General features: G+C 25.2%; 1 protein-coding gene across 1 annotated transcript; it reads left to right on the forward strand.

Annotated features, from left to right (window-relative positions):
- Positions 1 to 8,967: 8,967 nt before the first annotated feature.
- LOC145839490 (importin subunit alpha-4-like) lies at positions 8,968 to 19,993 on the forward strand. Its single transcript, XM_082947073.1, has 14 exons — positions 8,968 to 9,059; positions 10,769 to 10,897; positions 11,271 to 11,412; positions 12,697 to 12,825; positions 15,848 to 15,934; positions 16,246 to 16,342; positions 16,433 to 16,550; positions 16,777 to 16,908; positions 17,658 to 17,786; positions 17,960 to 18,064; positions 18,283 to 18,423; positions 18,663 to 18,753; positions 19,071 to 19,162; positions 19,470 to 19,993. Exons 1-14 carry the CDS (start codon positions 8,997 to 8,999, stop codon positions 19,554 to 19,556), a joined length of 1,542 nt encoding a protein of 513 aa, XP_082803199.1. The 5' UTR covers positions 8,968 to 8,996; the 3' UTR covers positions 19,557 to 19,993.
- Positions 19,994 to 25,889: the final 5,896 nt, after the last annotated feature.

The raw sequence follows: 25,889 nt of genomic DNA on the forward strand, positions 1-25,889 counted from the left end.
AATGCGCAAAGTGTTTGTTTGTAACTTACGTTGAAGGCTTTAACGATAAACTATCTAAAATATTTTATATTAAATTTTTTTTACAAAGGATAAAAGTTTTAAGTTTTTGGTTTAACTACTATAACTAGTAGTTTTAAAAACATAAATGATACCTTTCTTTAAATATAAAGCATTCTTAAATACAAAAACTTGTTTAATTTTTCTAAAGATTTTATATTAGATTTTTTTGCATTACAATCGAAAATAAACACTTGTAAATACTATTTGAAAATAGTTATTTTATTATTAAAAAATTTTATAAATTTTGACACAAAAAGTTAAGATGGCTTATATATTCTAAAAATATAAAAATGCATTTAAGTTAACAATAAATTAAATGAGTTCAACTTTTGAATAAACTTATTAAAAATTGTTTAAAATTACATATCAAAAGTAATAACTTGAACAATTTTAAACTTTTTTGTGAAATTTTTTATGCAAAATTTATTGTTTTTGGTATGATATTTTTATATCTTGCTACTTTAGTATATATATTTTTTACACAGTTAATAAAAATGTTTGGTGCTTTTAGAGTCACGTATTTTGTTGCTAAGAGCGAGATAAAAAAAAATAGTTTTTGTATTACTGTCATTATAGAGTTTACAGCTTGATATACTTATTAAAAAAAATATTGTTTTAAAGTTTTTGTAATACTTTTAGAAAAACACCAAAATGAAGTGTCTTAAAAAAAAGTTACTTCATTAATTGTTGAAAAAATCAATCTAATAACGTAGAAATGTAGTTGAGAAAGTTAAACATTCCGCTTAAATAGCGTAAAATAGTTTTTTCACGTTTAACTTGTACGTTATGTTTTACGTAAATATTTATACTAGATATTCTATTTTATTTACATCTACGTTTGTGTTGAATGAATTTTTACATTAAGTTAAAAATAGCAGCATTCGTTTTGATTATTTTTTAACGAATTATAAACATAACGATTAACTTGTAAATTTATGTGAAGCATTGTTGAAAGCGTTTTGATCTACACAGCGTGGCTAATGAAAACTATACTTACGTTTTTAGTATCATTATAAAACATTTAATGTACTTAACAATAAATAATACGTAGATATTATATTTTACATAAGATAATAGTGTTGTATTAGTTTTTTGTTAGTCAATTCAAAACTATACTTCAAAACATAAAATAAAAACCTTTAAAGTTTTAGCATAATTTAACGAATAAAAGTTTTTTATTTCAACTATTGTTTTTAGTAATAATGAAGTCGTACAACAAAAAGGTAAAATTAAAAAATAAGAATTTAGTTTTATATTACTTTTCTTTTAGTAAAAATATCTTTATTATCAAGTGTAATACTCAAAAAGAAGGTGAGCAGAATTTTGAGCTTTTACATGTAAATTTATAACTTTTTAAAGTAAATTTTTTTTAAATGTATTCAAAATTTGCTTTAGCGTCAATATTTTAAAAGATAAAAGTTAAGACTTAGTAAATTATTCAAATACTTTTAAAAGCTAGCTTAGTTTAACTTGTTTATAGACTATATTTAAATATTCTTATCTAATACATTGAAGTCTAGGGAACGAGTCAAAAATGCACATAGAGACTTTTTTATGGCGTCATTTTGGACGCTTTTGTCATCTAAAACAAATTTCAGTTAAACTTTATTTTACTTATAAACAATATAAGTTTTATTCAACAAGCTGTAAACTTTCTTTTTAAAACTTAGTTTTAGGTTAATTTTTGTCTTTTTTAGTTTAGGTTGTATGTAAATATATTTAATTTTTTTATAATCTAAGTTTTAATCTAGTTTTAAATCAACTTTTTATTATCAGCTTAAAAGCTACAAAAAAAGTTTGAAAAAAATACTAAGCTAAAAAAATATTAAATTTACACTTTAAAAATAATATACCTCAATATCTAATGATCTAAACAATTTTTTTTTAATGAAAATATTATTAGTTTTGTTCGAACATTTTTTAATGGTGTAATTACTACGATAAAGAAATTGACACTTGATTTATAGAAAACATCACTGTTTCGAGTTTAATTTGACTATGTGTTCAATGTAAAATAACGGCATTTAAACTTAAAAAAATTGCTTACAATAATAACTTTGAGCGTATTAGGTTGTTAAAATTATAAAAAAATTGTATTATCTATTTTAGGCTAGTGTAATTTTTAAACTGTAGATTTATTCTACATCTTTAGATTTAATCATGATGAAATAAAAAATGTAAATAGACAAAAAAGCAATTTTTAACGTGTAATTAATAAACAACTTTGTAAGAAGAAAATAAATTTTAAAGTTAGTTAAAATACTACCAATTTTACAATTTAAAACTAACTTGAAACGTTTAACTTTTAAATTTTTCTAATAACAGTTATATCAAAAACTTGGTAAGTTTCCTTATCTAAAAGAAATGTTAACTAAACTACTATATTTATTATAAAGTCTAACTAAAGTATAGAAGAAATTGCTACACTGTAGACTAGGTGATAGTCATTAGTTAACTAATGTTAAAATACAGGTAAGAACTATCCTTAGAATTAGATATAAATTAGCCAAACTAAAGCTAATACTTCTAAACTAACACATATTAAAATTATAACGTCGTTTATACTTCGTTGACTATTTAAAGTTGTAGCTTGTAATACTTCTTTTTTTGAAAATCATGAATTTTTAGGACATTATTATTATTTTTTAATTATATTATTATGTAAAAACATATTAATCTTTAATTAAATATATATATAACAACAATTATAAAAATAAAAGAACTGTTTTTCATTTAAAAATACTTACTAGTGGAAACTAAAAGTCTTGTTTTTTGTGATTGTGAAGAACAAGAATTCTTTAAAACACCATTATAGAAAACACTGTATTTTTTATTGTAGTAAAAGTTATACTATTTTGGTACAATTTTACAAATACAAAACTTTGTGGTGTAACATTTCTAAAATTTACTTGCAACTACATTAAGTAACTAAAACTTTAAACAGTATTTTAAGTTAGACTTTTTTAAACTGTAGTCTTTAACGACATATCAACTGAATCATATTATGTTTAGAAGTTTTAACTCTAAATTCTAAAACATCAAAAAAAAATTGTGCAGTTTGAGACATTGAATTTACTCAAACTAAAAAAGTATTTAAACTAGTGTGCAGCGGAAAGTAGAAACTTATAAAAATGTATTTAATTTTTTTTTATACTACGTCGTAGTAAACAAGCTAAAACTGCTATAAATGTTTATAAAATAATACATAGCTCTAATATAGTTCTTATAATAATGAAGTAGTCCTGGACAAGACATTAAAAGGTATCCATGGTGTGCGACTCAATAACCAAAAGGTTCTTTGTACATCAGGTCCTGGGACCAAATATTTTGAGCGTCTTATTTTTGTCGTTCAATAAACTATAACAATTAAAACTAATTTAAATGATCACGTTTTTAGACTAATGACTACAAAGAATAAGAAATAAACTAAAAATGGCTGACACACAATTATAGTCAAAAATTTCTTTTATTAACATACCGATCACAAAAGTTTAAAAAAACATTCATTTAAGTATAACTTTCTAACAATTTAAAATAACAAAACTTGTATACACAAATAGTTGTTAAACAGACACATTTTATAAGCTAAAGATAATTATACTAACTAAGTATAAGTGAAAAAATAAGCTATATTCGTTAGTAAAAACTATTGAAAAACAAAACTAAAATCTAAAATTTATTATTAAGGAATTAAGTATGATTATAAAATTATTATTTTTGCTAAGTTGACATTACTTAGATATTATTAACAATGTATAGCACTTTAAGAAATTAGTTTAATAATTTTCTTAAAGTATATTCGAAATCATTGTGAACATAAATTAATTTTCAAAGAAGATGATACTAATAAAAAAAATATCATTAACAAAAACTAAAGTAAAATATCAATTAAAAGTTAATATTGAATAGTAATTGAAATGATCTTGAAAAACCATTACAAGATTTATTAAATAAATTAACAACTTCTTAGTTTAAGAAAAGTTTTATAAAACAAAAATTAAACTTCAATGATAAAAGTTTTAAAGTTTTACTAAAAGTGTTTTAGTTTAAGTCAAAAAGTTTCTCAAAGTAAACAATATTACCAGTGTCGGAAAAAAATTAAAGCATAACTAAATTCTTAATCAAAATCAATAGTTTTATAAAATTTGCAATAGAAATTATCATTATGTTTAAAAATAACTTAGTATGACTAATTTATATTTTTATTAATACATGTAAAGGTTGCCAGAAAAAAAAAACCACATACTAAAAAATACTTGTTTGACTTAACTTAAACTGTCATGATTTAGGATTTTTGTTGTTCAGATGGATTTAAATTGGCAACTATAGTTTATTTTACAGTGTATCTTTGGTGACTATCTGTTAAAAATTAAGTATTATGTGAACATTTTAAATTTCATAAGAAATTCAGGAATAAATAAAAAAATTAACCCACTACAGTAATAAAATAGAGTAAGTTGATAATTTGTCAAATATTAGATTGATTTTGGTAAAAAAATGTCTTAAACTCTTTCCTTTGTAATGGTAAACGTATTTTAAAAATAGTTTAAAACCTTTTTCAGAGATGTTTCACGTGTATAAATATTAAATTACTGTTAAATTTATTGTACTTTAAAAAATTAAGAAACAATGTAGTTTAACATTACATTTTTACTTACATGCATTTTTTGATATCATTATTTATTGAACGACAAAAACAAAGCGCTCAAAGTATTTAGTCCTAGATCTTGGTGTACAATAAACCTTCTGGTTATCGAGTCGCACACCACTTAGATACCTTTTAATGTCTTGTCCTGGTTAAATATACTTTTGATAAACATAGGTTCCGGATTTCTATCAGCCAGGGGTCAGCAGGTCGAAAAAAGAAACAACTTTAATATACTTAAAAAAAATATTAATATTTTTTTTTTTCAAACAAAAACAATTAGGCGATAGGATTATCTTTTAATTTTCCTGGACAAGACATTAAACTATGATGGTGTATGATTCGATAACCAAAAGGTTTTTTCGTTAACCAGGGCCTTGGACAAAATTTTTGAGCGCTTTTTTTTCGTTCAATACACAATATATAATGATAAAACTTAAGTTTTAAATGTTTTTTTTTTAAAACAAAATATTACTAATTAGTTGCAGATTTTATAAAGTTTTTAAATATTGATTTTTTTTATAACATTTAGTTTTTTTGTCATTTTATTGATACTAAAACTTTGTACAAATCTATGAATTAAAATTTTATACCTCTTATATTTTGGAGACAAAATGGATTTTTTGTTAAATTCATTTTGAAAATAAGTAATTATTAGTTGAGCTTATTTCAGAAAATATTCTACCACCATAAAAAAGTGAGAATTCCTGTTTCACATCAGTAAGTTTATAGTTATTCAATTAATTTTGTATTTTGCTCCAATATACTTCATTGTTGATAATTAAAATTTATTTTTTATCTTGAATTCTTATTAAAATATTTTTCCTATCTAAATAAGGTATATATAAAAGTCAACTGCAGATGCTTTATATAATTTTTACTTTTGAGCATATGTTTGGGATATAATGTCTACAGTTTTAAATATCAAAAGTTGAAGTTTACTTTATTTAGTTTTATTAAATTAGATACCACATTTGCTTGTTAATGAAATTTTTTAGCACTTGTTGGCTTTCATTCTTATTGTTCTTAATAAATTAATCATTGTTTTTTTACTATTAACATTGCACTATACAAAGCATTATATAAGTGACATTTAATCACTTTTTAGAAGATAAAATAGACTAAAAAAAAATGGTTGCTGTAACTTGAAGCTGCAGCAATTCTTAACTAAAATTAGTTTTCACATGATTTTTTAGTTTTGTACTATTTTCTACTATACCAGCGCTAAAAAAGAAAGTTCTTTTTGTAACTAATTATGTCTATTTAACTGTGATTCTTGTTGTCATTTCAACTTTTGCACAGTTTTAATATTTTTAATTTATGGTATTTTTTTTTTAAAATCTGTTACAAAATTTTAATTTTCAAATTTTGTTATATCAGATTTACCCCCAATGCCCTTAATTGTAAATAAAACTTATTTGTAGTGTTACACAATCTTAACAAATTTAACTATAAACAAGTGCAAAGTCTAATGTTTAAGTTTGAAATGTCAATTAAATATTATTTAATTTTTAAAAGTTTTTTTGGTAATTTCCTAGGATGATGTTGCACCAATATCAAAGTGAAAATATTTTACACTTTCAATTTTACACTTTGATAAGATAATATAAAGTTCAAATATAAGGTAATGATTACTCAAAATTCGGACATAAACTTTTCTTTTTCAAAATTTATTATTATTTTTTTTTATATTATCACTGTTACCCCTTACCCTTGATCGGTAGCTTTGTTTTTGTCTACTAATTAATTTATCTTACAGTTTTCTTTTTTATCCTGGATATAGTCCTGGTTATGATGATAAACTGTTCTGGTGTATGACTCGATAACCGAAAGGTTTTTTTGTGCACCAGGTCCTTGGACCAAACTTTTTGAGGGTTTTTTTGTTGATTTTAATAATTTTTATTAGTTGTTTTATTATTATTACTAGCACTGTTATCCCTAACCCTTTCCTTCAAACAGTAGCTTTTTTTTTAATCAAAATTTGTTTTATTTACCTTGTGGTCTCTATGATTTAGATTTAGTTTATTTTTAGAGCTTTTCAACTCTATACTTATCTTATCAGAATGTAAAATTGAAAGTGTAAACTATTTTCACTTTGATATTGTTGCGACAACATCCTAGGAAATTACTTTTTTTTGTCAAACCAAGTTTCCCTCAAAGAGCTCATCATTGCTTAAAATAAACTAGTTTTTTTTTTGATCAATTATAATAGTTAATAACAAAAAGATTTGACTAGTAAACCTAATTGTATTAGTTACATGTTGAACATTACACTACTAGAAATGACCAGATCCGTGTATTTTAATTAAAACACTTTATGTTAAACTCATGGTTGCCAAAAAAACCTGGAATAACCTAAAATTTGACAATTTCAGCACAAAAAACCTGGAATTTGAGAATTTCTGTGGAATAACTTAGAAAAACTTAAAACAAAATTCACTAATAAATCTGAAATTTTATACATTTTTTGATTAAAAAAATATATTATTTGTAAAGATAGATGTTGTATTAATAATAATTTTATGTTTTATATTATAACACACGTTTAAAGTATTTTACACTATCTATTCTAATTTATTATCTTATGTAACAAACCACTTAAGTTTAAATTTAACTTGATACAAAAAGCTATAACTTTCGAAAATCTGGAAGAAATTAAAAAATATATTTGGCAACCCTGATAAAAGTTTCATAGCAATTTTTATACTTCTCAGTACCACAAACTCTGCTAATTCAGACTATTTTTTTAATCTTAAAATCTATTCAAAGTCTAACAAAAAACCTTGGAATACTCAGAAAAGTTGATAATTAAAAAACAAGCGTATTTATCAAAATTAAGTTGGAATAATGTGAAATATAGATAAGATAAGAACAAACTATACTATATAGTGAAAATAGATATTCAGGATTAAGTTTAAAATAAACATTACTTAAAGTGACATCCTAGTAATTTTTACTAATTTATACCATTAAGTTCAATTACCTTCAATTTAATTTTCTACCAAAAAACATGTTTTTTTTAATTAAAAATGTTTTTTTGGCTACACTGGTTTTAAATTTTTGCAAACTTGAATTATTTTTACTTTTTATTTTTTTCAAAACAAGTCTTTTAAATTTTATTTAGGTGTTTATTTAGGTTATTTAGTATTAATAATTTAATACTTTTTTTCTTCAAAATATGTATCATTTAATTAAAGACTACAAGATAAATATTTTATTTAATTCCCTTACCCAGTAAGTTTAGCAATTTTTTATTGTCAACACAAATAATTAAAGAAAACACAATAAAAAACTGCTAAACTTAAATTTTCTATATTATTCTTGCAAACACTCAAAAATTCTAGATAAAAGTTTTTAAATTTTCAGAAGTTACAATTAAGCTCTCTATTTTTATCAACAAAGTTTGTTAAACTACATTGTTTATCTACTTATTAAAAAAGTGGTTATTATTATTTTGTTGTCTATCTATTCATATAATCATTAGAATATTTCCAACAAATTTTAAGTTACTATCTGGTTCTAAAAATTGTGGATCGGTAAAAGTTTTAGTTGCTGCATTACTTGATAAAATTCATCACTTTTTATTTTTGATGTTGTTTTTATAAAGTGGAATGTGACTGCACAATAATTCAAATCTGACACTTAAAGTTCTAATAGTTTCAAAGTTATTGTGAGTTGTAATTTAGTATTAAAAAGAAAGAATTAACACTAAGTAATCTTAAAACACTTTTTTCACAATTTGATCTTATTATTTTATATAGTTTTTACCAAGCTACAAGATGCATTTTACAGATTTGTAAAATTCAAAATATTTTTGAGATGTAGCCAGTCAAAGGCAACAATAGGTTCCTTATGGGAGGCGCATACTAAAACGGAAAATAACTAGAAATCACTAAAAATCTGTCTCCTAGTTTTTTGAGAGAACTACCTCAAGTTTTCAGGAAATGCTCCTTGCAATATTTAGAAAATTCTGTTCAAACAAAATTAAAAAAAAATTAAAAAATAAAAATTTTATAAAAACAAAACAAAAAAAAACTTTATTGTTTATTTTTTATATAAAAAAGATATTTTTCAATTTTTTCTAAATTTTTTCCAACAACATTAAGAAATTAACTAGTAAAAGTATTTTTTGGTACATTTTATATTAGCTGTATGTATATTCGTAATGAAAATTATTAATTATAATGAAAGTTGAATAATTTTTAATGTATTAGTAAACAATTTGATCTAGAATTTAAAAGTGTTAACCACAAAACAGGCTTTGATATATTTAATTCATAATAGTTTCAAAATGGACTCAAAAGGAGATAGTGCAAGGTTTAAGCATTGGAAACACAAAGGCAGAGATGCTGAGGTAAATCGAATTAAATAATTTTTAATCTTAGATCTTGAGCTAGTATTTAATTTTAGTGATATATATGTATTGGATTAAATAGTTTATTATAAAATGGTTTATTATTTTTTTTCTCTAATCTGAAAAGAATTTCTAAAAAAACTTGTAATTACTGATATAAATAGTAAGTTATAGAGAAAAACTTATGACTTATTAAAAAAATGTTGAAGAATTTAATATCAAAAAATAATAATAACTTAACTATTTGAAAAAAATGTTGATTAAAATTTTCTGGTAATTCTGATACTGAAGTAATAAAACAATTTTATTATAAGTAAATTATTAATATTTGATAATGTCAAATCAGATTGATAAATTTTTTAAATAGTAAATAGTTGAGTTTTTAAAACAAAAAGAATAAATATTTTTTTGAAATGCAAGCAGACCCAAATCTAAGTACTCTTTGCTTTATAAGTAACAAGTTTAGAAAAGTCTATTAATTTCTTAAAATTATTTAATGTTAAACTACTAAGAAGCTTCCTAAACAATAGCAAGTTAACCAAGAACTATATAGTTTTTTGTAACAATTTTTATATGTAAATTTGGATAAAAATTAATAGGAAAATTGAAATCAGTAATGTAATTTTAAAATTAAAGCTAGAATTAAAGATAAGTAAATCAAGCTCTAATAACTTTTTATAGTTTCAACAATCTTTTATAAGCTTTTTTTAATGTTTTAAGTATTAAAGTTAATGTTGATGTTTAACCCAGCACTAACTAAAGTTAAATCACCCAACTAAATTTTATAACAATGATTTTTCTAAACCTGGAAAAACCTTGAATTTGACACTCTAGGCTAAAAAACCTGGAAAAATCTGGAATTTTAAATATTTTTCACATGTTAAGTAGTTAAATTTCAATTTGACACAAAAAATCTTTTGTATAGATAAACATTTTTGTCATCAAAATTTTTTATTTATTACAAAACACATTTAAAGAAGGTTTACAGTATCTTTTATTTTTTTATACTATTTGACACAGTTTTTTACCTTGAACTTAATTTTAAACTTGAAATAGAACAAAAAAAGTCTATTTTCAAGAACCCGGAAAAAAATTCTCAAAACAAATGGCCACCCTGAATAAATGCTATTTATGAAAAAAAATCTTCATTTACAATTTATACAGACACTACTTGAAAGTTCACAAACTTAAAAACAAATTTAAACTGGGTTTAATTTTTAAAATTTATTTGAATAGTTTTTGAGCATATTTAAAAGTTATTGAAGAAAAAAGTTAAGATATATAACTCAAGTTTATAGCAGTAGTCAGCAGCCTTTTATTATATTGAGTCTGATATTAAATAACTAACTGTCTTAAGGTCTGCTTTGTTTTTCTAAAATTTAACTTGAAACACATAAACAGATAAGTTTTCTACCTTTTCTAACTTAAATAAAATCATGAAAAATAGGTATGTACCATCATTTAATAATGTTAATATAGCAAAAGTTGTTAATTCTAAATGATAAGCTGCCAGCCAGAGCTTATTGACATTCTAAATGTTATGATATAATAGAGTAAACTTGTAAAATTTTACCATTACTTATAATGTTTATTTTGGTAGGTGTTGTCAGAGATGCTTGTTTGTTAATATTGTGTAATGTTAACTAAAATTTTAAAGTAAGTTTCTTATTTAATATGCTAATTAATAAGTTGTTAATTTTCATAACCAGACCATGCGAAGAGCAAGAAATGATATGTCTGTAGAAATTAGGAAACAAAAGCGTGATGATAAAATGTTAAAAAGGAGAAATGTTCCTCAGTTGGATGCCAATGAGGATTCTGATGGAGAAGGAAAAAATGTTAGTTTAAAATTTGTTTACACAACTAAATTAATTTTGAAACTTTTAAATCCTATGCTAAAACTTAGATTTTTGATTTTTTTTTATGAAATGAAAAAGCTTAAACTTTAATTCAATTATTTGGTTAAGTCTTGAATATTATTTGAAAATTTTTTAAAGTTTTTTGTAAAGAATATCAGTAAAAGCTTAAAAAACTGACTTGTTATATTTGTAGGAAATTAAAAGTTTTATAAAAAGATTTGAGTTCAGTACAGTGTATGTATTTAAAATAAAGTTACGTAGAAATAAAAGTTTCTACTAGAAATATAAAACATAAATGTACATTAAACGTAAAATTTTATACAATTAAAAAAATATTTTTTTAAATACACAGGCACCATTGACCTTGTCATTGAGTGAAATTGTGGAGCAGTCTCAGAATGCGGACGATGCTCAAAAATTGATTGCGGTGCAACAAGCTCGCAAACTGCTGTCCAGCGACCGCAATCCCCCCATTGATGACTTGATCAGATCTGGTTAGTTAGCTTTGAAGAAATATTAATCATAACTTAAATATCAGTCATATATTTGAATCAAATTAGTGTGATTTTGTCTAAACAACAAACAAAGAAGTAGTTAGACTTCATCATTATAAAAAAGGATCTAATAGTTTTAAGTAAGGTTGTAGTTTAAAATTTATTTTAAACATCACTTAAGAAGAAAAAAAGTTCGACAATAACAAAAATAGCTGAGTGATTATAATAAAACGAGTTAATTCAGGCATTTTTTAAGATGTTGGGTTATTTAGATTTTCCAAGCACTAATATTTACTCCTTGGAAAAAAAAATCCTAAAATAACTTGCTAGGCTTAAATTTATTTTTAACTTTTATTTAAAAATAAATAGCAGATGAACATTTAGTTACCAATAAACTATCATAAAGAAATTTTTATTGTATTTAAGTTCTGAAAAAGTATAATTTTTAATCAAAAATCCTCAGCTAAGAATATAATGTTTTAGATTAAAAGAGTTTGAATTAAATTATTTCAATTAAATAAAAATTGATTTATTTCAAAAATATATTCATCCTTTAAAAGCTGGAACTTAATTATAAAAGAAAAAAAATTCTAGGGGTAAGAATGAGCTTTCAGTTAATGTAAAAACAAATAAGAGAGAAATTATTGTAATTTTTAAAAATATTTTCCTTCACACTCTAATGTCAACAATAACTGTTGTATTGACTGTTTGTAACTCAAACTTGCAACAATAACTAAGATCATTTACCCTGAAAAACAGCTTTAAAATACAAAGTTTTGATGAGTACAATTTAATTATTTTTGAGGATTTTGTTAAACATTTTTGATTATGTTTGTCTGAGTTAAATTGTAAAGACAAAAACAACATTAAAAAAAAAAAAAACAATAGTCTAAATAATTTAAGTAATATAAAAAAATCTTTGAAATTTATTAATCTAATGAGGGTCTATAAGTGATAAGTAACTAAAAAATTCTATGATCAGTTCAACCAGAGAAATTAATAGATATTGCATTATCTGGACGCGTTAACTAGAAATTAATGCTTGATGAAGTCAGTCCTAAATTTTAGATATTAAACACTGTAGATATCAGTAAATTTCTGTTTCCTAAAGATAATAAAATATTATGATAATATATTGTACACTGTTAATTTTATTTAATAAAGCTTTGGTTTTTTGTTTAAATAAATGACAACTTATTAATTTGGTTGTTTAATGGGTTTTAATGATATGTAATTTTAATAAATCTCGTTTTAAACATTAGTTTTAAAATAAAATTTTAATAGGCATCATGCCAATCCTGGTCGAATGTTTGAAGCGCGAAGATTACTCATCTTTGCAATTTGAGGCTGCTTGGGCTCTCACCAACATCGCATCCGGAACTTCTCAACAGACCCAAGCGGTTGTTGATGCAGGTAATTTTAGTTAACACCCATTGTTAAGTTGAATAGTAACAATTACGAAAAAATAGTTTTGTTAGATCAGGTTTTTAAAAATCTGATTTGGTAAAACAATTTAGTTTCAAATATATATTACAGCCACCACCCGCGATTCTTCGCACTCGTTTGGTTATGCACTATCGTTTATTTACGAATTGTAAAATTCTCAAAAAAAAATCTTGGATATTAATTATTGTTTGTATTGAGTTAACAATATATATATTTATTTAATTATATATATGATAAACAACAGTTTTATACAGCTGCTGCTTCACATATCTTATATAATCCTCAGCAAAGATTTGGTTTTATTAGATATGTTTTGCAGAAAATTAAAATTAAAATTTTTTATAACTATTATGACGTCGTAATAATGAATATTTTTGTGCAGTAAGTTAAGTTTGAATAATACGCTGCTTATAGTTTTGTTATTGGTTTTAGAAATTGTGAAATTATTTGTCATATATGAATCAGCTGTTGAAATTGTTGTTTATTATATGATTAAATAAATATTTAGCTCTAGTTTAAATTATTCTGCACTATTGACCGAAACTTAAGAAAATGCTTTAAATATATAAATATATAGTTTAATTTTAAAATGAGATAGATTTAAAAAAAATTGACATTTTTGAATTTTTAGTTTGTGCCTTCCATAAGGAACCTAATGAATTCTATGACTTAGGTCTTAATGTTTTAGGTGTCTTAACCCCCCCTCTTAATACATTTATTTCATAAAATGCGAAATACTTTATTCTTCACAGTAAGGCAAGGCATAAAGTCCCATTTTAGCTCATTAAATCTCTTTTATTTCCGTTTTCATTTAAGATTAAACTTGTCTTGCACTATATTATAATAAGATCTTTTTCTTATACCATACAAGAAAAGTTTTATCAAGTAAATAGATACTTAGTATAGACATAAACAAATTTAATAAAATACTTTCCTTAACAAAAAAGTTGGAAAGTAACCATGCTGTATTTAATCAAGTACATTATAGGAAAATAATCTATATGATAGATACTTTTTCTGGGTACGAGTAAAATATGCACGAAGGGTCACTTTTGTATAAAGGACAATTTTGCGAGAAGAGTCACTGATGCACAAAGACAATTTTTTACGAAAGGTCAGTTTTGCACAAATGAGAATTTTGCAAGAGAAAAAAGTCATACAAATTAAAAAAAAAATTAAAAAAAATGGCTCAAAGGTAAAGTTAAGGAGTAACAGTGATAGTAAAAATAGTAAAAAAACAAAGAAAATTAAAAGAATAAGAAAAATTAAAAATCGACCAAGGGTAAGGGTTACAGGTGGCAGTGACAGTAAAAGAAAAAAAAAAAAAAAATAGTTCATCCTGTGCAAAAGTGTACACTCGTGCATTTTTGACACCTACCCATGTTTTCTACTTCTCATTTAGTTACGCACTTTTCTTAAGATTCACGAGAGGTGACTGTACTATGAAACTACTTGTAACATAACTTATGTTATAGTATCTTTCAAAAAGCCTAGACAGACTAAAACCTAAATAAGATTTTGATCAAAATAAAATCTAATCCAGAACACTGGTTTATTGAACAGTCAAACAAAAAGACAAATAGTTTTAGATTCCCAAGTGTCTAGGGTTTAAACAGCTGTGTATTCTTACATAATTGACAAATTGTATTTACTAAATATTAAATTTTTAGTTTTCCGAGTCAAAACTTTTTAGTAATCGTTATCTTTAAAAACCAAAAAAAGTCTTATTATCATTCAATCACTTCTAAAAAACAGTAAAAAGGAAAAAGAAACATACAAGCTGATAATTTTTATTTAAATGAATTGTTCAAACTTTAAGTATCTGGAAGCTATGATAAAAGTATAAGAATAAGAATAAATTCATAAAAAAAAACATTTTTAATACCTCTATTTGTACTTGTCTTTGTGTTTAAAACAAACCCAAGTTTTATTATCAAACTAGCTATACTTTTATAAGATTGTAGACACACAAAGTTTTTATACTTAATGTTTTTGAAACCTTTGTAATCTTTCTTACCTAAAACACTGTGTGCATAAGTTTTATATGTCATTTATGTTTGTTTATAAATAATGAGACTTCTTTCGGTCCCTTCATTTACTCATGCTTTTTTTTCAGTTTTTTTACTAAATATAATTAAAAAAAATCCTTAAAGAATAACACAGGTGTAAAAATTTATGTGTTAACTTTTATTAATTGATCTTTTATGTATTTTTATCTTAAAGCTAAGGATTTTATTTACAGCATACAACAATCTATGTAGTTTTCGAAGTGTAAAAAAAAGTTTAATTGATTCGTTCTGTTAGGCTTCATTTAATTAGTGTAAAAACTACTAATAATTTATTAATTATTTTTTCGAACAGTTAAAAAGTTAATATCTTCCAATTTTTCAGTCTTTTTAAAAAGTTAATCAGTGTGGAAGTACATTTTATTATTGAAACGGTTTTTGTTAATCATACTAATTATATTAATATAATTACACTAGTGATGATAATTCATTTTAATTATTATAGAAAAAAAAAATTAATCTAAATTTTATACAATATTTAGACTTCTAATTTAATTAAAATACCAATAAGGTTTTGAGAAAAGTCAATTCTGTGTATACATAAATAAAAAGAATGTCAGTTTTAGCAAGAAACTGAAATATAACAAAAATAGTTAAAAATAAATGTTGACAAATAAACAATTATTATTACTCACACCCACATATTTGCAAATGTTTGTAAGTAATACAACTTTAAGAAGTAATTTTTTTTTGCTCAGTCAAATTGTTGTCTCTAAACATACATAATTGCGAATTCTTAACTAATAAAAAATGTGTAAACTAGGAAATTTTAAATAGTTAAACCCATAATTCAAGATAGCTTTTGATGAGTCTAAACATAAATACATTTTTTAAGTTAAACAATGGTAATTACTTGTAGAAAAAACAAGATTTTATATATTATTTGTTCAGTCCTAGAAATTAAATAATTATATTTGTTAAAGGTGCTGTGCCACTGTTTTTGCAACTTTTGGCTTCCGATCATCAAAATGTGTGCGAGCAAGCAGTTTGGGCTCTTGGTAACATCATTGGTGAGTTTTAAAAGTATAAATGGCTTTGATATGTAATTGATGGTTAAATAAACTGATAAGTTGTAAGTTTCAAAAATAAATTTATTAAATATCCTTAAAAAATCAAGTAAAAAAATATGTTGGTTTTAAATTACAGCCCATAAGTTTATATTTTATTTAAATAAAAAATAGTTTTAATAAAGTTGAAATACGGAGTTGAACTAATTCAAGCTTTAAAAATGTTTTCACTTTTTTATTTGTTGTAAGAAGTTCATAAATTTTAAACTATTTGGTTAAAAAAAAACCTGTTAATATTAAGTATGTTAAATCAGGCGACGGACCCCAGCTTCGTGATTACGTGATTTCCTTGAACGTGGTTCAGCCCCTTCTCCGCTTCATCAACCCCGAGATTCCGATCAGCTTCCTCAGGTAAAACGAGCAGATTGTTTTAACTTAAAATTTGTTGAATTAAGTTGATTGAAATTCAGACTTGAAACTACAACCTTTTTGTATGAACAGGAACGTGACATGGGTCATCGTGAACTTGTGCCGCAACAAGGACCCACCCCCGCCCATTCAGACCATCCAGCAGCTGTTGCCGGCCCTCTGCGAGCTCGTTCACCACCCCGACGTTAACGTAAGCTTTTTGTATTTTATTTACTGAAATTCATGTACCTGTAACTTTTAAGATTACAACAAAAGTTCTTAACTTAAGAAATAATAAGAATAATTTCACTTTTAATATTTTAAATTTGTTACCAAAAATTTACTCACTCTTTTTAAACTATTTAAACAAGATCTTCAGTTGATAAGTATAGTTTTATTCGAAAAGAACTCCTTTATTATCTCCATTTTGCACGCAGATTCTGGTTGACACTGTGTGGGCGCTGAGCTACCTGACCGACGGAGGAAACGAACTGATCCAGATGGTCATCGACGCCAACGTCGTTCCCTTCCTCGTGCCCCTTCTCGTGCACAACGAAGTTAAAGTTCAGGTTTGTGAAATTAAACAATGAGTGAACAAAACCATTTTTAATGTGATTTCAAGTGGTCACCAAATGCTAGTTGCCCATGAAATAATTAGTAAAATGCTAGACGAAGCTGCTTTGGTGTTTTGAAAAGCAGTAATCGATATCTTAAACTAAAATGTTTTAGAATGCATTAACACTAAACTGTTGTGTTAATTAAAAGTTAGTTCTTACAATTTTACACAAAAAAGCAGTGGTAAGTTATTACTAACATAACATAATTGTTACAGCCAAGTATATGAATTCATAATGCAAACGTGTTCAGTTACTTTCAAAACTCTATTTAACAAATGAATATAAAAACTATAACTTTGTAATTAATTTGCACTACGTGGTGAGCACTTAAGTTTTTCTAATAGATCTTCTTCCCTTAAGTGTTTATGCCCAAACTTCAAAGTTTTGCGCGTTACTTAGAAATACAGCTTAGATTTCTAACTAATACTTAAAGTTTTTAAGATAATTATTGTTTAAGCTGTATCCTTGAAAGTTTGACATACTTGAAAATCTTTAAATTAAAACTATAAAAGTTATAAAATAAGCCTGACTTATAGCTTGAAAAAAACTATATCAGTTAAGATAAAGTCAATTAAAGCTGTAATTAATAGTAGTTGTTATAGTTCTCCGGCATTAGATTAAGAATCTGAGTTATTTTTTGTTTTAATTGCAACATTTTGTTTTTGGACTTCATAATAAAATGAAACAAACTGGTTGTACAGACTGCAGCGGTGCGCGCAGTAGGAAACATCGTGACTGGAACCGACGAGCAAACTCAAGTCGTTCTCAACTGCGGAGTCCTCAAGCACTTCCCCGCCCTGCTCGCCCATCCCAAGGAGAAGATCAACAAGGTATGAGTTGTAATAACAAAATAACTACGATTAACTGAGCCACAAAACAGTTGTTTTTATCACTTTAAATTGTAAGTTTTTTAATTTTTTTTACTAGAATACTTTTGTAAAAAGTGAAGATAAATTTTTAAGAAACTCTCAATTTGTTAGTGATAAAAAAACTCAAATTAAAGGAAGCCGTGTGGTTCTTGTCGAACATCACCGCTGGAAACCAGAACCAGGTGCAGGCAGTTATTGATGCTGGACTCATCCCACAAGTCATATTCCATCTCGCTCAGGTAATTATAAACCATTATATAATTACAATTTTCCAATAAATCCTTTTTTTCTAAACAAACTTATCTACAGAAATTAAAATAAAATAAATCGCTGTTTAAATTAACTTTGTTTAAAAGCGGAGTTGCAAATGTTGTATATTTCTTTTAAATGTACTTGGCATATAAATTTTAACTCGAAAAATTTTAAAGAAAAAAATATTTCAATGCGTTTTTAACAGGCCGATTTCCAAACGCAAAAAGAGGCGGCGTGGGCCATCAGCAACCTGACGATTTCAGGAAACAAGGAGCAGGTGGAATACGCCGTTGAAAAGGGAGTCATCCCGCCCTTCTGCAACCTTCTCACCGCCAAAGACAACCAGGTTTGCAAATCAAACAGTTTTTGTTTACTTATGTTTTGTCTAAGTGCGTTTTTTAAACAGAAATGTCAAAATAAAACTTGCTAAAACCTAAAAGAGTAATTTTGGTCTGTTTAATAGTCTTCATTTATTCATAATTTATTTTATACTAGAAATGTATCTGTTCACATCTTGATAAAGAAAGTTTTAAAAACTGTTAAAAAAAATACTATTTTTCTTGTTATAACAAACGTGTTTAAAAGGTGGTGCAAGTCGTTTTGGACGGAATCAACAATATTTTGAAGATGGCCGGAGAAAATGAAACAGTTGCCACTTTAATTGAAGAATGTGGAGGTATTTTTTGTTCATAGTTTTATTTGTATGATTCTTGCCACTTTCAAATAAATAATAAGTAAGCTATTTCTTATTTTACCTTTAGGTTGTGTTTCTTTTAAAACAAATGCGACTTGATTGTTTTATAATTTTTTCTTAGCATTCATTTTTAATAAAGCTTGTTAACATAAGTAAAAAATTGTTAGTCCTCTTTAAGACCGAGCTAGATTGTGTAAACTAGGTTAGGCATTAATTAAAAGAAATGAAAGTTTTGTATTATAAATATTAGTTTTGTCGAATAAAGTTAATAACTAGATATATAATTTATAAAACTTTAGGCCTTGATCATATTGAGGCGCTTCAGAACCACGAAAATGAAGATATCTACAAGCTTGCATACGAAATTATCGACCAATTCTTTTCTGAAAACGTAAGTTGAATTCTACTAAACATCATCTTAAATTAAATTGGTGAAATATGTTTTAGCCCATTAGATAACTGAGTTATATAAATACACTTGAATTTAAAATTATTTCAAAATAGTTAAATGAACAAGTATGCTAAGCTGAGTTACTACTGCAATAAAAAATCATCAACTATCAGTATGAGCTACTGCTCTTGACATTAAAATTTTCTAATTATCAACCAGGAGTTCTCTAAAATAAACCATTTTTTTAAGATTAGTATGAGCTGGGTTTTATAACAATTTAGTTGAAAACTTTTTTCGCTTCAAACAGGCTGACGACGCAGTCCAGGGAGATGGCAACCAGCAGGGATTCCAGTTCGACCCCTCCGCCTCTCTCCCCAACGAGTTCAGGTTCTGATGTCGCCATGGCAACCCAACACACCACTCTCACCAACAACACCACAAGACCAGATGGATACAAATGCAGACATTCATGTGACACACACATTGATCATACAACACCTTATCTCTTGCTCTTATTGAACTGCGTTTTGCGGACCTGTTTCGCCAGTGTATTATTTACTCTGGCACACATTTTGCGTTGACAATATTAATTGCGTTATAGTATTTAAATTTCCAGTTTAAGTATAGAACCACTTTGTTTGATTTTCGAGCTAGAGTTTTTGTTCACTACCATAATTTAAATAAGGGTTTCAAATTTGTATTTTCGCTGACAACTAACAAATTCCTAGGTATATTGAATTAGTGAAATCGTGTAAATACATATACTTATATTGAGACGCTTTCTTAAAGTAATCGTTTTTCAGTATTGTGAATTAATAAAATGCGAAAAAGTTTGAATTGTGTTGTAGAATTATTATTTCTTTATAAAATAAGTTTGATTTGTAAATGAGTCACTTTATACTCATAAAAAAAAATTGGTATGGTTTTTTTTCACCTAAGAAATGAAATCTGATAAAAGTTGCTAAAAAAAGAAAAGTAAAAGTTTTCTTATAGTTTTTAACAACTAAACTGAAGCTAAGTTGATTCGAGAATTAAAAATGATATTAAGCTAACGGGTGTCTATGAAATATTTTCCCATTATGACCCCTACACATTGTAGTGTTAGAATTTTATAGTAGTAAAAAATTCCTAATATACTGATAAACGTTTATTACTAAGTAATATTAAGCTTACAAACTAATCAGCCATCAAACCTTATAGGAAGTTTTTTTGATTCATGATAGGAACCTGTCAAAATAATAAGTTAGATTAAATTGTCTTAGTTGTAAGTCTAAATAATAATACATGAACTAAATATGAATGCCTGCTTAAGTATAAAATTAACTACGTTCGGTATAAACTATTAATGCAAAAGTTTTAATGTATACATCAACAAATACCGTGAGTTTTGTTTAAAAGAAAATTCCAAACTAGTGATCAATTATATTATATCCTGTTATATTAAAAAATGTTAAACATCTGTGTATGTAAAGTTAATTTTAATTAGTATTTAAGTATTTCAAACATAATTTACTGTAACTCATCATAAAATTTAAATTCAAACTTAAAAAGACATTTCATTATGCCAAGGATTAAACTGATTTGCTGTTTAATTTAAGTAAAAAAATTCAATTGATTTTGCTATTTTATTAACTGTATATTTTCTAGAATGTTCGAATTTACTGAATTAATAAAAGAATGTTAAGCTAATATAAATTCAATTCCAGAGGTAGAAAAATGCTTACAGTAACCTCTCGCATCTTTACGAACTCGTGACGTTACGCACCCTCGTTTAGTTACTTATTTTAGAATCGTTAAAATTCAAAAACAAAACTTAATTTATTTAGTTTTTCTCAAATTAGGTTTATTGTATATTTTTTATTTTAAGTAAGTTTTTTCAAATGCTAACTCACCTCTCTTTATCTAAAGACTTCGTTGACTTATGTTCCTTGACTAGTTAATGAACATTTAGTTATACCTCAGTATATCAAAAATTTTGTTAACAATAAGACCTTAAATTTAAGTTTATCCTTATATGGGGAAAGGTCAAATTAAAAAAAGTTTTAGTAACATTAACAATTTTTATTAAATATTTTTTTTATATCTTATATATTTTTCTTTAAAAGAAGAAATCCATTACAGCACCAAATGCATATATTTGTAAAAGGCTAGAAACAGATTTTAATATAGACATTACACCATTTCTTAATTGTAAACAAATGCTGAATTATAAATTGAATTTGCTAAGTACAATAGAATATAAATGCTAAATATCAAATAAGTCTATCAATAAATAAAAATTAAGATAAAATCTACTTGTAGAAATTTTTTTTGATTTTAATAACAAGTAACATTATTTTATGTAGATTTAAATCCTTTTTTTTTCATAGATTTGTAGTTTTATCTTTTGATTTCATATTTAAAAATAAATTAAACAAATTGTTAAAAGTGGTAAAGTCCCCAGTCTGCTTTTAACTAAAAGCGATATCAAAAAACAGCCATTATAGTTGTATATTTGGTACCTCTCGTATCTTTACGCACTTTTTCTGTGGACACAATTTGCGTGAATAAGCGAGAAGTTACTGTACTTATATACTACATTTTCAATATAAAAGGTAAAAAAGGCACCTATATAGTAGGGTGCTTGTTTTTACAACTATTTTTAATTTTCATGCTGGAAAAATTTTATGTTTCGGAAGTAGCATGAAAACACTGTACAAAACTTTAGATGATTTGAAGAAACTTTCACTTTGGAACTAACCAATTTTCTAAAAACTACCCCATTGCAAAATGCAAGGGATCTGAAAATTGCGACCTTGGGAGTTTTAAACTCAACTTCTTTTACATGTGGCTAATTGTCACACAAATACACTGAACAATTTAAAACGATTTAAAGAAAGTTTTATGGTGGAATTAATTGTTTTTAGGAAATAACTGGAAATTCATTAAAAGTTACAAAAAGTGATAAAAATTTTATAAGATCAATAGATCCACAATTCCACAATAAAACTTTCTTTAAATCGTTTTAAATTGTTCACAGTGTGTTTGTGTGACATTTAGCCACATGTAAAAATATTAAGCTTTAAACTCCCAAAGTCGCAATTTGCGGATTCCGTATTGTTAAATAGTTTGTAAAAATTTAAGTTATTTAAGTTAAGTATGATATTAGAACTTGTGAGAGGTAACAAACTGAATAATGAATTCATAATTTTGAAATAAGATATCAAATGTCTTCACAACAAACTTTAAAAAAAGTTAATTTAAAGCTAACACTTGGTACTTTTGTTGAGCAAAAACTAAGACAAAAAATCTCTAATTTAAATCTGAAATACACTATACTTGAAAAAATAATATTTGTTTATGTGGAGTAACGAACTAAAATGACCAATTAAGCATTTTAAAACAAATTAAATCAAAGTTAGTTATTTTAACTATATAGAAAATAAAGTCGGTGAAATAGTGTGCAAAAGTATTGAGACGCTTCATACAAAGTAAGATGGATAAAGTATATACAGGCCACAGGGTTACAAAAAAAACTGAAAATTGAGAATTTTGTAAAAAAAAACAGGAGTTTTGAACAAAAAACACTAAAAAATTAGATTAAACAATATTTCTTAAAAAATTACTTTTTATAATTTAATAATATTTTGATAAGAAACAAAAAGTCTGTAATATAAAAGGAAATCAATTTTTTAAATAAGATACTATGTTTTAAATGTTGTTACGCTATTTAAGACATATTTTTTCACCTTAAATTTAATTTGATACTAAAAACGGACCAAAAAACTTATTATCTAATAAACATGAAACAAGTTTAGAAAACCGGGATTTTTTAACCTTTAGCTATCCTGTAAGTAAACATAACATTTTTTAAAACTTTTATGTAATAAAATAATTCAATTAAAAGAAATTAAGGTACTTAAATTTTTTTTGATAAATAGTGTAATCGTCTGGAAGTATGAAAATTCTCTAACTAAAGATTTATGACACTAAGAAAAGTATGTAAAGTGTTATTTACTTTATATAATAACCTAAAGCTAAAGTGCTTTTTAGAATGTAGTACTATAATGAACCAAATAAAGTTTTTGCAAGTATGTATAAACTGTTGTACTAGCTTAGTTTGAAAAATTAAAAATTCATTTTAAAATATACCATAATTAATTTGTTTAAAATGCACAGAATAACGTGCGTCAGGCAACATTTAGTTTTTTAAATTATTGATAAAATTTCAGTTTTGTTAGTTCAAGCTCTTGAATATAACTATGTTTCTTAAACAAACTTGATTTTTTTTTTCAATTAAACTATCAATTTGTTAATTTATTTCTAAAAAAACATTGTTTATGTAGTGAAAACTAATTTCAGTAAAATTTAAGCAATATTGACAAAATGTTTGGGTTTGTCAGTGAATTTGCTTCAAAGTTTTTAAACTTTTAAAAAGTGTTTAGAAATTAGTACTTTTTTAAGTTGTAAATTTGTTTCTAAATAAGCATTTTGTTTGTTAGTGAAAATGTTTGTAAATTAAAAAAAAAAATTGAAAGTCTGTTTTTGTGGCAAATTTGGAAAAACATTTCTTTTGTCTGTACAAACCCTTGACAATAACTTATTTTATAAATTAAATTTGAGAATCTGTTTTTTTTATTGTATATTATTGAATTGTGTTTTTTTTTAATACAAAAAAATAGTTTTTGTAGCTTTTTGTGAGATATAAAGATACAATAAAATAAATAATACTTAGCTTCAGCTGAACATGTTTCAATATAAGTTAGGTAGTTTAATGATTTCATTAAAAAAAAATATTGTTTAGGCGATTATAAACAGTAAAGCGAAGCAAACGTTTAGTTTTTTATTAAAAAACACAGTATTTATATTTTGTAAAGAAATGAGTATACTTGTTGGTGAGAAGGGAGTATCATAAAGTAAGTGGATCAGTGTTGCTGTAATTAAAGTTACTTTAAAAAGTTTAAGATTGAGTGAGCTACCATTCTGAAAATGCAGCGTTAGATTTGTCTGTAACATCTACATAATATTCAAGCTCTATTTTTTTAATTTGATATTAAAGTAAGGGTAAGTATTAAACAGAAAATTAACGAAATAGGTCAGCATATAAAATTACATGACTTCTATAACACTTGAAGCAAAAAAAGAAACAAAGCCAGTTTTGAAAAGAAGAAACTCAGTTATATTCAACTATTTTTTAGTTAACTATTTTAGTCACCAAAAAGTTAATTCCACCTTGCCAGCCCACTGTGCAGAAAACTTAATAATTTTTTAAGTGAAGTACAATTTTAAAAAGTCGAAATTTTCTCAGTTGTTAAACTATTTTTATACGTATATCGATTTCAATTTAAAACATAAACCTAACATCTACAAAAGACTTTATACTTTGTATTTTGGTAAAAAAGAACTTGTATTTATTATAAAGCAATATTTTAATCAACGTGATAAATTTTTTAATTGTTCTACAATTAAACGTACATCAAAGAGAAATACTTATGAATGTCTTTATTTTTATTTTGTTTTTAGTATGTATGCACGTTGGTTTTATTGATAATTTAGTATTAGTGTGTTTTAGTTAAAAAAAGGATTGTTAAACTTATTGCAAGTTAAATAAATTTAAAAATTATTTATATTGGCAGTTTTTTAAGTAACGGCGTTAATTGGAAAGTATTACAGATTGAGAGTTAAAGTTTTTTTTCACAATGTTAATGTCATGAACATAAGCAAACAGAAACTGCTCACTAAATATCGTTGTATTTTCAAAACATACTGGAAGACCTGTACACAGACCACCTTTCACAAGTTGTTGAGATGAATTTTGAAACCAGCAAAAAAGATTTCAAGCAAGTTATGCAGCATATAAAAACTGAACACATCAATCTCAGCAAAAAGACTTTATTCAAAGTATGTGATCTTGCAACTCATTGGGAATCAATGACTTACAACAGCTTTGTTTGGATTATTTCGCTTTTAGTTTGAAACGTGAAAATGTGGAGTATAAGTTGAAATTATTGCAGGGTTTTGTTGTTTGGTATATTGGGTTGGCACAAATCGTCATTTGAAAATGTTTTCTACAAAAACGAAGTCTGTTGTTGAAATGAAAACAATCATACCTAAAGATCACAATGTGACAATCGAGTTGGAAAGCTTCAGCAATAAAGCTGTGATTTATAATTCTGAAAAAGAGCTATAAGGTAGTTTTATGCTGCTGTACGATGTAATACCAACAAATGTATATTGATTTAAAACCCACTCATGCAAGCAAAAAGTAGTTTGTTCTAGCAACAACAAGTTGTTCTATGTTAGCAATGATGAAGAGGGTACTCAAGTGTGTTTGTCGTTTTCTGTTTACGAAGTTGATCTTAGTAATGTTAAGCTAGGTGCAAGAAAAATAGTTGAAGGTCTACAGAAAACATTTTTCAACAACATTCATTTATTGTTTTCTCTATGTGTGGGAAATAAACTTTATGTATTTTACTATGGAGAAACGAATGAAACTAATTCATTGGAACTAGATATTACAGATGATTTTTACCTGTTGAAATTTTGCGTTAAAACACTGTCAATCGTACAAAGCGAAAAAATTGTGATTAAGAACATTAATTATGACAACGCATTAGTATCAAGGAAAGAAAAAAAAATATTTATACACTGAAAATAAACAAAAAACTGCTAATTAAAGTCGCCTGTTTACCAATGATAGTTTTCGATGTTATAAATCAAAGTTTTTCTCGTTCATAAACACGTTTGT

The sequence above is a fragment of the Thalia democratica genome, chromosome 6, assembly GCF_965202585.1.
Source record: "Thalia democratica chromosome 6, ktThaDemo2.hap1.1, whole genome shotgun sequence".
In the NCBI taxonomy this organism is placed as follows: domain Eukaryota; kingdom Metazoa; phylum Chordata; class Thaliacea; order Salpida; family Salpidae; genus Thalia; species Thalia democratica.

What these genes read in the sequence shown, in the direction of transcription:
- LOC145839490 (XM_082947073.1), top strand. Translation starts at nt 8,997, where the DNA reads ATGGACTCAAAAGGAGATAGTGCAAGGTTTAAGCATTGGAAACACAAA. An exon ending in TGATGACTTGATCAGATCTG is followed by an intron (nt 11,413 to 12,696) that starts GTTAGTTAGCTT and finishes AAATTTTAATAG; the next exon opens with GCATCATGCCAATCCTGGTC. An exon ending in CCAAGGAGAAGATCAACAAG is followed by an intron (nt 17,787 to 17,959) that starts GTATGAGTTGTA and finishes CTCAAATTAAAG; the next exon opens with GAAGCCGTGTGGTTCTTGTC.